General features: G+C 39.0%; 1 protein-coding gene across 1 annotated transcript; it reads right to left on the bottom strand.

Moving 5' to 3' along the window:
* Positions 1–612: 612 nt before the first annotated feature.
* Positions 613–13,077, bottom strand: PCDHB1 (protocadherin beta 1). The gene is given in 2 exon segments (XM_067730230.1): positions 613–3,080; positions 12,987–13,077. Coding segments are annotated over 2 exon segments (2,559 nt in total).
* Between the last annotated feature and the right edge of the window lie 268 nt (positions 13,078–13,345).

Genomic DNA, 13,345 nt, shown 5'->3' with positions numbered 1-13,345 from the left:
ACATGAAAATCTGTCTTTTCCTAAGGCCACTTTATTGGTATTAATGCATTCTTTCTTCTTTAATATCTTTTTGTTTTGTAGTTGTTCAATAGCATTTGTTATCTACAAGTCTATTTTTTTCCTCATCTACGTTCAAACAACTGCTCTCTGATGAGGAATGAGATATCTGTGTATAAACAGAGATTTAAGACTTGCCTAAGGTCCCCAACAACCATTAAGAAATCTACACCTAACTTAATTCCTGAACTGAATCTCTTTAGCCTTATATCTGCCTTTACATTTGCAAATAAGTCAAATCCTTTTTCTTCTTCTTTACCCTTCCTCCCATCCAGTTATCTATGAGGACCACCATTTACCAGACATTTGCATGATTGTGAATGATGTTATGCAAGATGTTGATTCAAAGATGATCTCTACTCATCAGATGACAAATCTAGCAATTTCTGAATAACAATAAACTATATTTCTACTTCTTGAACCTAACTGCTTTCTGATGTATCAAAACTAGGAGCTAGTTCTTGTCCCTATGCATGCATAACTTTCTAATGGAAAATAACTTAAAGGCAAAATAACATGATATCTCTATGGAACTAAGCATATCCAGAGCCAGGACTAATGAACTTCCACAGGAGACATGAATAATGGCCACATATAGTCATCAGATACTTGGGCATGACCCTCTGACCCCTGAGACCTATTCCTATCAGAATCTGGTGGTAAACTGGAGCCAGCCTCTGTTTTTACCTCTCCAGTGCCATGGGGGAAGGGGAAGTTGGGCATAAGGCGCTTAAGAAACCAGAATTCACTATTGCCAGTGCCAGTGGCTGAGGACACTTCATAGGGACAAGGCTGGGATATGGATCCACTGGCTCCTCCTTGTACCAGGTTGGTAGAGAAATTACAGTCATCATAGAAACGCTCTTGAATTGTGAACTTTTCTCTGTATTTAATCTTCTGGCAGATATGTGTAATGAAGATCACTGTGACAGAGAGGAGAAAGAGAAAGGAAAGCACAGCCAGAGAAATGACCAAATATTTAGTGGATGGATTTACCCTTGTAGGATGCTTGAATGGATCCAGGAACTGCAGATAGGGCTCAGAAAAGCCATCTACCAGGAGGATATTAAGTGAGGCAGTAGTAGAAAGAGCTGGTTGGCCATGATCCTGAACAAGAACGATCAGTTTCTGCATCATGGGGTCTCTCTCAGATATCTGCCGCAATGTACGGATTTCCCCATTTTGTTGTTGAGCAGAGAATAACCCAGGGTCAGTGGCCTTAAATAGATGATATAAAAGCCAGGAATTCTGACCTGAGTCACCATCCACAGCCGCCACCTTAGTCACCAGGTAGCCTGCCTCTGCAGACCTAGGCACCAGGTCATTGCAGGGCAAGGTGCCATTTTGCAGTGGGTACAAGATCATTGGGCAGTTATCATTGTCATCCAGGACAACCACTCAGACAGTAACCTGGCTACTCAGTGACAGGAAGCCCCCATCAGTTGCCTTTACCACAAACTGAAAATCTTGAATGGCTTCCTAATCCATAGTTCTCAGTGCATAGAGTTTCCCATTGTCTGAATTTATGGAGATGTAAGCAAAGACTGATAGATCTCCACTTTTTGGAGGCAGCAGAGAATATATTATTTGGGCATTCTCACCCAAATCTAGATCCTCAGCATGGACTTTGCCAATAAAAACTGCAGGGCTGTTGTTTTCTCGAACAGTCAAGACGTAGGAATCTACTTGAAATACTGGGGGATTGTCATTAATGTCAGATATTAGCACCTCTATCACAGTCTCCGACGACAGAGTGGGTGGTCCAGTATCCATGGCAACAAGGGTGATATAGCCAGAGACCTCCTCCGGATCCATGCCTCTGTCAGTGACCAGTGAGTAGGAATTCCTGAATGTAAGTTTGACTGCAAAGGGAAGGTCTTCTTTGAGGAAGCAAGTGATTTTTCCTCCCACTCGAATGTCCTGGTCTCTGATAGAGAAAAGGGCCACTACCGTCCGTAGTGGAGAGTCCTCAGGGAGAGGGCTGGACACAGAGGAGACTGTAACTTCAGGAGGATCGTCATTAACATCCACCACCTCCACCAGGACTTTGCTGTGGGCAGAGAGGCCTCCTCCGTCGGTAGCTTGAATGTCAATGTCGTATGTTTCAATTGCTTCAAAATCTAGGGACCCTCTTAGTTGAACCTCTCCAGTTTCAGAGTCAATCTGAAACATCTGGAGAATTACTTCTGGGTTTTGAGCTAAAGAGTAAGTTATCTCCTTGTTAGAGCCCTGGTCTAGGTCGGTGGCAGTTACCGTAGCCACCAAAGAACCATTGGCACTGTTTTCCAGTACCTGAGCGCGGTACACCAGTCGAGAGAATTGGGGCACATGATCATTGACATCCAGAACCTCCACGCAAATGTGGGCAGTGCCAGACTTGGGCGGAGACCCTCCGTCCACAGCTGTAATTGTCAGGTTGACTTCAGGCTGCTCCTCTCTGTCCAGGGGTTTATCCAGCACTAGCTCGGCATACTTGGGCCCATGGCTGCGGAAGCGGGTGTGCAGGTAGAAATACTCACTGGCGCTCAAGGTGTAGTTTTGGAGACCGTTGAGGCCGATGTCCAGATCCTGCGCGCTCTGCAGAGGAAACCGTGAACCCAGGGGGGTGCTCTCCGGAATCTTTAAAAGAGGCTCCTTGTTTAGGAAAACCGGGGCATTGTCATTGATATCAAATACCCTGACCTCCACGCCAAAGGACTGCAGTGGCTCCACCAGGACTATTTCAAACTGCAGAACGCATGGATCGGCTTTGCCACAAAGTGACTCCCGATCCAGTTTCTCCTTCACGAACAGATCTCCTGTCTTGCGGTGCAGCCAGAAATGCAGTTTATTGCCCTCAGAAACGAGCCGCGCCCCGCGCGCATCCAGCTTCCCTACCTCCAGCCCCAAGTCCTTAGCCACGTTAGATACAAATGAACCACTCTCCATCTCCTCTGCCACCGAATAGCGGATGGTCGCCGTACCCCCCACAGATAAGCACAGAAAAAGGAGAAGCGAGCCCACTTGCCTGCTTTGCAAGTTTTCTGCGTGCAATCACCATCCGTTCTCACAAGAGCACTCTCTGCAGCAGATACACCTGTTGCGTACACACTTTCACTTTTCTGCCAACAGGTTCCTGCAACAGCTGCTCTCGGCTTTGCTAGCCTCTAACCGCAGCGCCGCCAAAGGCTAACGGAGCCAGGTGAGCTGTTTTGCACTTGGAAGAAAAATTGCATTAAGTAACTCAACTCCCCAGTCTATCGAATGTATTAATAGATATGTTCTCATTCTGGAGAGTTAGGTAGAGGTTGAAAGTTGTTGCCAAAGCAACAACAAACTCGCCTTTCAATTCCCTTTCAGGAAAAAAAGCCCTGGGGAATTGAACACCCAATGAGGATACTCGTTAAGCAAGCTCAAGGTTGAAGTCATAGTATCTGTGAGCCGGCTGGGGCCGCTGCAGCAGCGGGCAAACAGCGAGGTGTTAAGGTACTCGGCACACTCCACACACACACTCCGCCCAGAGACCAAGGGAGAGGCAAAAAGATGCTGCAGTGTCTTCTGAAGCCTGAACCAACTGGATGGGAATGAGGGAGGGGGGCTTGGAAGAAAGTGATCAGTAGAAAAAGGAAAGGGGACAGACATCATCTCTCAGGAAGCTGGGGTCCATTAGGTACATTGATAGGGGAACTGTTCAACTTGCCTCATGGTTTGCATAAACCCATTCTTTTCTACAGAACCCTCAAACGCTTAGGAAGCGACTGGCTTGTCACTTATGATTCTGATGAAAGTAATACTTATTGGGTATGATTTCTATATACTGGTACTGTATTAAGTAATTTACATGCATTATCTCATTTAACCCTTGCAACAACTCTATGAGGTACACATTATTATTATTTCTTTTTTACAGATGAAATTGAGACTGGAGAGGTTATGTTACTCCCCCAACATCTTCTACCTAGTAAATATTAGAGAAGGAACTCAATTTGATTTTGTCTGACTCCAAAGTCATGCTCATAATTAGTATGTAACTCTACTTTCCAAATAATATAGTAGATAAATTAAATGAAGATAAATGTTTGGCTTTGGATTTTAAAGGAAATTAAATAATAGACTACTTACATATATTGAAAATGGCCCAACAGAAATTTTGCAAGATATTTGTTGAGAGTTTTTTACAGTCATAAGATCATAGAATGTTTAAGAATGATAATGCACCTCAGAAAGATTAGGTCCAATCTCCCCCACCCCTTTTTTAAATAGATGAAAAAACTAAGGCCCAAATGATGAAATCACTTGCCCAGTCCATACAGCTACTGCTGGCAATATAAAAACTAGAACCTGTCTTCTGACACTGTCTCATGCTCATTAGCAGGAGCATTTGGTGGTTTCCCATTTGTAAAAAAAAAAACTCATAACACTTAGAGTAGGTAATCTTCAGAATCTAGTCTCTTTCCTTTGATATTTAGCTCAGTCTCAGATTGATGTTGTGTTCTGCTCTAGCTCATTAATTTCCATTGCTGTATAGAATTCCAGTCTGGTCAATGTTCTTTGGCCACAGACCATCAGGAACACACCTGTAGTTGAACAAAGTTGTATTTTCTGATTACTGCAACAAGGGAGACATCACACCACAGAGAATCATGGGGCATCTCAATAAGACAGTGTTAAAAAGGACTTGCGGTATTTGTGCAAGGTGATTTGGGGGTGGTTTGAAGTAGGACTTTGCTCTGGATTGGATGCTGTCAGAAACAGTTATTTTTATAGTTGGATATATTAATAATTCTTAGAAGGTGAGAAAAATGGAGGGAGGCTAAAGCTGTGATTGGTAATTCATATTAGCCATTTTTGTGGATTGGAAAATGTTCCTTTTCACCTGATTATGGCAAACTCTTGTTTTTCTCTTAATCCATCACTGTCACAGAGTGGCCTTGTCTAATGTTGTTCTATGAACCTGTTTTAGTTCAACACGAGAACAGCATAGCCTAGGTCTGAGTATCAGGCTAGCTCCTAGCTGTCATGGACTGCTTTTGTCTTTTTCAGCATGACCAGCAAAACTCATTTATTATTGTTCTACTGTTCACAGAAGTATGTCATTATATATGTCACTTTGTACACACGTGTGTACATTTGAGGGGGGGCATATACCTAGAAGTGGCATTGGTGTCATAGGGTATGCTCTTTTCAGCTTTACCTGATACTGCCAAACTGCTTTCTAAGAAGTTGTACCAATTTACACATCTCATCAGCAGGATGAGATGTATAAATAGGTCGATTATTTTAAATTGGTCCATTTGTTCTATTCTTACCAACACTTATCGTTACTAGTCTTCTTAAAAGTTTAACCATTTTGGCTATCACAGTGTGGGCTTAATTTGCATTTCTCAGATTATTAATTATTGATGACGTAGGGCACTATTTAATATATGTTTAGTCATCTGGATAACCTTTGGTTGGGGGGGGTTGTTCAGTTCCCTTGTCCATTTTTTTACATTGGATTGTCTTTTTCCTATTGATTTGTTGTAGTTCTTCATATATTCTAAATATGAGTCCTGAGTATCTCTTTATAATTAAGAAAAAGAGACATGCTTATCCTTAGTTGATATATAGCTTATCCTTAGTTGATATATATCTACAGAGTTTTGTTTAAAAAGAGGTATTTCTCCCAGTGATTCACACATTAAGCAGAAGCTTATGGCATCCTAGGAAGTCTTTTTTTAAACTTAGATATAATTGACATATGATATTATATGAGTTTAAGGTATAAAATGTGATTAGATATTAGTATATATTGCTAAATGCTCAACACAGTAAGTCTAGTTAACATCCATCACCACACATAGTTATAAACGTTTTTCTTGTAATGAGAACTTTTAAGATCTACTCTCAGCAATTTTCAAATATATAATACAGTGTTATTAACTACAGTCACCACCTAGGAAGTCTTAATACAATCAGTTTGTAAGTAACATTCAAAACCCATAAATTTAAAAAATACATTCTTACGACCTGAAATACAAGAAATGCTGCTCTTCAATTGGATTCCTCTGAATCTTAATTTGTTTAGTTAGTTCTCAGGCTATGTATTATCTGCTTGATGGGATTAAATTCCAAAATATTTTTTTTCCTCTGAAAACTTTGGACCCTTTAAACATCATGGTATTTTTTTAAAATAAGTTTTTATTCTTCCCAGTGAAGGTAGAACTAGGACATACAGGATAAATCTACAACTTACCAGCCTGTAATGCCAGTGTCTTTACTCAAAATCTAGTTATTGGGAAGAGGGGCAAACCACACCTAGTAAAATATCATGAAGTTTAGGGGGAATAAAAAATGCATTCCAAAATTGTATCTAAGGACTTCCCTGGTGGCGCGGTGGTTAAGAATATGCCTGGCAATGCAGGGGATACAGGTTCAAGCCCTGGTCCGGGAAGATTCCACATGCCGCGGAGCAACTAAGCCCGTGCGCCACAACTACTGAGCCCACGTGCCTAGAGCCCTGCTCTGCAACAAAGACAAGCCACTGCAATGAGAAGCCCACGCACCGCAATGAAAAGTAGCCCCTGCTTGCCGGCACGCAGAGACGAAGACCGAACGCAGCCAAAAATAAATAAAAGTAAGCATAGACTGAGAAGGTAGGACTGCATAATTTTTAAAAAATTTTATCTAAGTACTAACTCTTAGTTTTTTTAAAAAAATCTTATTTTGAAATAATTTAAATCTTCAGAAGAGTTTCAAGAGTGCTTACAATTACCCATTACCGACCTATTGATTTGGTTTGACCAAATTTTAGTCAGGTTTCTCTTTTTCTCATAGGCCTCTGAACTTTAATTCACCCCCAAACTGAAACAAGTCCTAAAATCCCCCACTTAATGGTTCATTCTGAGAATTGGCCAACCACAGAGGGAAAAAGATTCCTGTTAAAGCACCCTGATTATACCATCTGCTTGCTCTATCCCCTTGTCCTACTCCCACACAAAGTTACTGCTAGCCCTGCTTACCCCTCCCTAATTTAAAAAACAAAAACAAAAAACCTTTTTCTGTATGAGACATTTGCAGATTTTGTGATCAATGAGTTCTGCTATTGCAATAGTCTTTTAAAACACTTCTCCTTCCCTAAGTCCAGATTTGTTGATATTTGACATAATAAACAATAATAAATAATTATATAGTCTTCATCTAGATTCACCAATTTTGCTACATTTGTTCACTTTCTCATATATACACATGTATGCATATATATCACATACGTTATACATTTTATATATATATATATATACATACACATTTATTATTCAAAAATAGTCACTCTCTTAACTTCTGTGGGCAGAATATATCTCTCTGCTCTATTGATGTTGAGTTTGGCCATGTGAATTATACTAGACCCTCAAGATGCGTTCAGTATAATTCTCCACCCCTTCACTTTGGGCTTGACCACGTGAGTTGCTTTGGCCAGCGGGATGTTAGCAGAGTGGGTAGTATCTGTGAATGTGACCTTATGTGAAAACAGTGTCTTTTCAGATATAATCAAGTTAAGATAAGCTTATATGGAATTACGGTGAACTCTTAAGTCTAATGACTGGTATCCTTATAAAGAGAGATTTGGAGACACACAGACACACACAGGGAAGAAGGCCATATCACGACAGAGATAAGAGACTGGACTGATGCTGCTATAAGCCAAGGGATGCCAAGGACAGCTGGCAACAACCAGAGCTAGGAAATAGCAAATAAGGATCCTCCCCTAGAGCCTTCAGAGAAAGCAGGGCCCTCCTGATGCCTTGATTTCAGACTTCTAGCCTCCAAACTATGAGAATAAGTTTGTTTTTTTTAAGCCACCCAGTTTGTGGTAGTTTGTTATATCAGCCCTAGGAAACTAATACACAGAGTAAAGCAAGTTGTGGCTTGAAAGGTGCTGCAATAATTGGGCTTGCCCTCTTGCTCTTCTGCCACCTTTCTAAGAACTTTTTCTGGATAGCCCACCGACTCAAGGATGAGGACGGAACAGCACTGGATACAACCTGTATACTGAAGCACAGCACAGCTGATCTCAGCCTACATCTCCTGACCTCCAGATGCACAAGTGGGAATTAATGTTATTTTGAGCTATTAAGTTTTGCACCGTATTTTGTGACCATAGCTGACAGATACAGTATGTAAACATTGTATTTTGTTATGAGTTAGTTGCAGACATCTTAACATATCATCCCTAAATATCTCAATATGTACCTCTTACAAACAGGGGCATTCTCCCACATAACTTCAACTACAATTATCACACACAGGAAATTTAACATGAATACTATTACCTAATATTGTATTCAATATTTGAATTTCCTCAATTGTTCCAGTGTCCTTTGTGGCTGGTTTTTTTTTTAATCCAGGATATAATCAAGGTTTGCACATTGCACTTAATTGTCATGTTTTTCTAGTTTCCGTTAAACTAGAGCAGTTTAAAGAAAATATTTTTATGACTTTTTTTTTCATGACACTGCCATTTTTAAAGAGTCATTTTACAGGATATCCCTCAGTTTGGGCATTGTGTCTTCATTAGATTCAGATGAAATATTTTGACATCAATACCACCTTGGAGATGTTGTAGTCTCTTCAGTGCCTTACATCAGGAGGCATACGATGTCATTTATGTCCCATTATTGGTGATACTAAGTTTGATAATTTGGTTACAAAATAGTGTCCACATTTCTCAATTTGAAAGGTACCTTTTAATTTTTCATGATTAGTTATCTTTGGAGAAATGTTTCAAAACTATGTGACCATGATGTGGAGAAAAGGGAACCCATGTGCACTGTTGGTGGGAATGTAAATTGGTGCAGCCACTATGAAAAACAGTATGGAGATTCCTCAAAAAATTAAAAAGAGCTACCATGTGACCCAGAAATTCCACTCCTAGGTATATCTGAAGAAAACAAAAACACTAATTAGAAAAGATATATGCGCCCCTGTGTTCATTGCAGCATTATTTACAATAGCCAAGATATAGAAGCAATCTAGATAAAGAAGGTGTGGGGGGGTGTATGTATGTGTGTATATAACAGAATATTAGCCATAAAAAAGAATGAAATCTTGCCATTTGTGACAACATGGATGGTCCTAAACAGTATTATGTTAAGTGAAATAAGTCAGATAAAGACAAAAACTGTATGATTTCACTTATGTGTGGAATCTAAAAAAACAAACAAACAAAAAAACAATGAACAAACATAACAAAGCAGGAACAGAGTTATAGATACAGAAAACAAATTGCCAAAGGGGAGCAGGTGTGGGGTACGAAAGAAATAAGTGAGGGAAATTAAGAGGTACAAACTCCAGTTACAAAATGAGTCAAGGGAATGAAATGTAGTGCAGGGAATACAGTCAATAACTATGTAATATTTTTGATGATATAACTAGACTTACCATAGTGATCATTTTGAAATGTGTAGAAATACTAAATCACTGTGTTGTGTACCAGGAAATAGCAGTGTTATAGGTCAATTATACTTCAAAAAACCAAAATCATAGAAAAAGAGATGAGATTTGTAGTTACCAGAGGCAGAGGGAGGGTGAGGATAGGAAGAGGAATTGTATGAAGGTAGTCAAAAGGTTCAAACTTCCAGTTATAAGATAAATAAGTAGTAGGGATGTAATATATAACATGATAAATATAATTAACACTGCCTTATGTTATATATGAAAGTTGAGAGTTCTCATCACAAGGAGATTTTTTTTCTATTTCTTTCATTTTGTACCTATATGAGATGTGAATGTTCACTAAACTTATTGCGATAATCATTTCATGATGTAAGTCAAACAACTGTTATATATCTTAAACTTATACAGTACTGTATATCAATCATATCTCAATAAAACTAGGGGAAAAACTATGTGAATATTCTATTTCCAAAACAATTTTATTACTCAGTGTTTTCCAACATCCATGGATGATACTTGCCTATATTAATATATACTTGTACTTACATAAGTATCTGTGGTGTGTGTATGTGTGTGGGTATAATCATGGTATTTATACTTTCAATCCTTTAAAACAGGTTTCTTCCTTTCCATCCCCCAATTCATATTTATATTAGCCTTGTACCAAAGTGAGAATATTTGGTTCCCAGCACCATCAATATATTTGCTCATTATGCAAATCTTAAAATATGATATTTTTACAATAAGATTTGGTAATCATGATCCTTGGTATTTGCCCAAAGTAGCTGAAAACTTATGTCCACACAAAACCCTGCACACAAATGTTTATAGCAGCTTTATTCATAATTGCCAAAACTTGGAGCAACCAAGATGTCCTTCAGTAGGTGAACTGATAAGTAAACTGTGGTATATCCAGATAATGAATTATTCTTTATTATTATTATTATTCAGCACTAAAAAGAAATGAGCTATCAAGCCATGAAAAGATATGGAGGAAACATAAATGTATCTTACTTAAAATGCATGCTGCTAAGTGAAAGAAGCAAGTCTGAAAAGCTGCTCTATGATTTCAACTATATGACATTATAGAAAAGGCAAAAGTATAGAAACTGTAAAAAAAAAGAAAGAAAAAAATCAGGGGGAGGGAGGATGAATAGGTGGAGCACACAAGATTTTTTTAACTGGACTTTATTACTGTGCGTGTGTAATTACAATACTGGCTAATCTCCCCATTGGTTGTTTCTATTGTATTCAAACTTGAAATAGTCTTACTTTTAATATTTATGATATTTGTTATAGTCATATTTATAAGCATATTAATATCTGGGATACCCTCTTTCTTTCATATATACTCAAGTCTGAAAAACACTTTTTAGGAGCACATGTATTTTATTTTATTATTATAATTTTTTAATTTATTTTTTTAATTTATTTATTTTTGGTTGCATTGGGTCTTTGTTGCTGCACCCGGGCTTTCTCTAGTTGTGGGAGCGGGGGCTACTCTTCGTTGCGGTGCACGGGCTTCTCATTGCGGCATCCTCTCTTGTTACGGAGCACGGGCTCTAGGCGCGTGGGCTCAGTAGTTGTGGCACACGGGCTTAGTTGCTCTGCAGCATGTGGGATCTTCCCGGACCAGGGCTTGAAGCTGTGTGCCCTGCATTGGCAGGCGGATTCTTAACCACTGCGCCACCAGGGAAGCCCTGGAGCACGTGTATTTTAAAACATTGAGTTCACACCTGCGGTTTTAGACTTCACTATTATTTTAGGATTCTTTTCTTTTATTGTGTCTTTTCATGCATTTTAGGTTTCTTATTTCTTTTGGCAGGAACAAGAGGCTTTGAGGGTATAGAAATCTTTCTTAGGCAGCTCAATTTATTGCTGCTGCTTTTGATCTACCATCTGTTGCTTTAAATGACAATGCCTCTTGTTTACCATGTGCATCTGCGTATAATGTTTCTGTCTTCCACAGTAATATAAGAAGCCTTAATATAAACCAATACCATTTATAGTCCAGATTTATATTACATTCTTACTTTAAACAGAGGGCTTTCATGCCCATGTTGACTCTGGTAGCATGGGTTATAGGTGTCTTTCCATGAAATCTGACAGTGTTTGAGAAACTTCCCAATTTAACCAAATGGAGGCTAGGTTAGAATGTTTATTCTTCTCTTAATTAAACTCCAACCAATTTCTCTCCTTTATCCGTGAAGATAATTCAAATAACATCCCCAAATTGGATACCTAAATTTTTATTTAAATCAGTACTTTGAAAAAAAAGTTTTATGTCTGAAAACAGAAATGATAACTATTTTCTGTGTTAAGATCCATAGAAGAGTAAATGAGAAAACATCTATCAGAATACTAAATATTAACTGGGTTGGTTGACAAAGCCAAGTGTGCTTCCTGGGTAGTTCTATCTTTTTCTGAGATTGCTAAGTTTGAGAAAGAAATTCATGTTACTCTCAATTTGCTAGAAGTGACTTTACACTGTAACCCACATATCTGAAGATATAGTAAGACTCCGGCTATAAAGCAGTCACTTGTTTCGGAATATGGGAAGAGTGATATTAAACTAATTAGGAAGAAGAGGTTACCATCAAAAACATAGAAATTGTAAGGTCAGTTGGAATTTTGACTTCATAGCCTCTTGGAAAAAAAAAAGTACCCACCTTTCCATAGTATTTTTTATAAAGATAACATTTGAAAGAACTATTCCATTACCTCTTTCTCCTGTTTCATTCTCATTATCTATCAAAAGAATCTCTACTTAGCATCCCGATTAACTTCAGGGGCTCCCCATCTGAAGTTAAATGTACAAACTTCAAAGTGGCTTCATCATCACTGTGTAAAAGTACACAGTGTGAAAATACACAGGGTAAACATAAGAAGCATACCATAACTTTCCTGTGTTTTCAACTCTGATAGTTTATATATACCAGTCCTGGAAGAAAATAAGAAACATGAGTTTTCCTCCTAGAATTTCTATGACCTCTTACCACTTCCTAAATATAATTACACTTGTTTTTTTCCTTCCGGAAGCAGAAATCAGAGAGAGAAGTACTCTCAGCTAAGCTTGCTTGAATGTATTTGGCTAACAAGAGAGAGCTTCAGAAGCATTTCTTTCAGCAAAATGTACTCTGTGAATAATTTAGTAACTATTTCTAAATGTCTATAAAAACAAATATTTTTCAGATAGTCATCTGATAACAAGATAGGCTGAAAGAAATGCTTGGGAAAATTTTAACATTTGTAAATTATTTGAGGAGATGTGGTAGAAGTGAGAGATCACTCTGGAAATTCTCAATTCTTCTATACCTCTCTGTGGCTTTTTAAAATGGCCAGATCTCCCCAAAACCACCTCCTGAGGTTCAATATTCCAAACCCCTCCGATTTGTTTCTTCAGAGTTTAGGATCTCCATCCAAAGTCCTTTTAGAACTTTATCAAAAGCGTTTTCCTCATCTACCACCAGGTGGCAGGTGGATCCACTTTTTGGAGAGCGACCCTGACCCCGCCCTACCGGAAGTTGTCATGCAAAGGAAGCCTCTCTGGCCACGCCTAGAGTTCAGCACCCTCGACGCGGACAGCGACACCGCCCAATTTAGTCCCATGACTCGCTGCAGAGATTTTCACCTGACAAAGGAACTGGCCAATCCCAACTGGTTCCAAGGGCTGCGTGACTGACCATTTACAAAGCCAGATATGGAGGGGGAAAGAACTCGATTTGGGACATTTAGGTTGGCAGGAGAACCAGGTGATTTTAAATAATACATCGTAATGCAAAAATCCTAATTTTTCCCCCTCACTACCCACCAGATTCTAAGTGCATTCTTAGAAATGCTATCTTGCGGTGCGAGAGACAGTAGATTAACCAGCCTC

The sequence above is a fragment of the Pseudorca crassidens genome, chromosome 3, assembly GCF_039906515.1.
Source record: "Pseudorca crassidens isolate mPseCra1 chromosome 3, mPseCra1.hap1, whole genome shotgun sequence".
Lineage (NCBI taxonomy): Eukaryota > Metazoa > Chordata > Mammalia > Artiodactyla > Delphinidae > Pseudorca > Pseudorca crassidens.
Note: the sequence above shows the minus strand (reverse complement) of the source record. Positions and strands in the feature narration are given on the sequence as shown.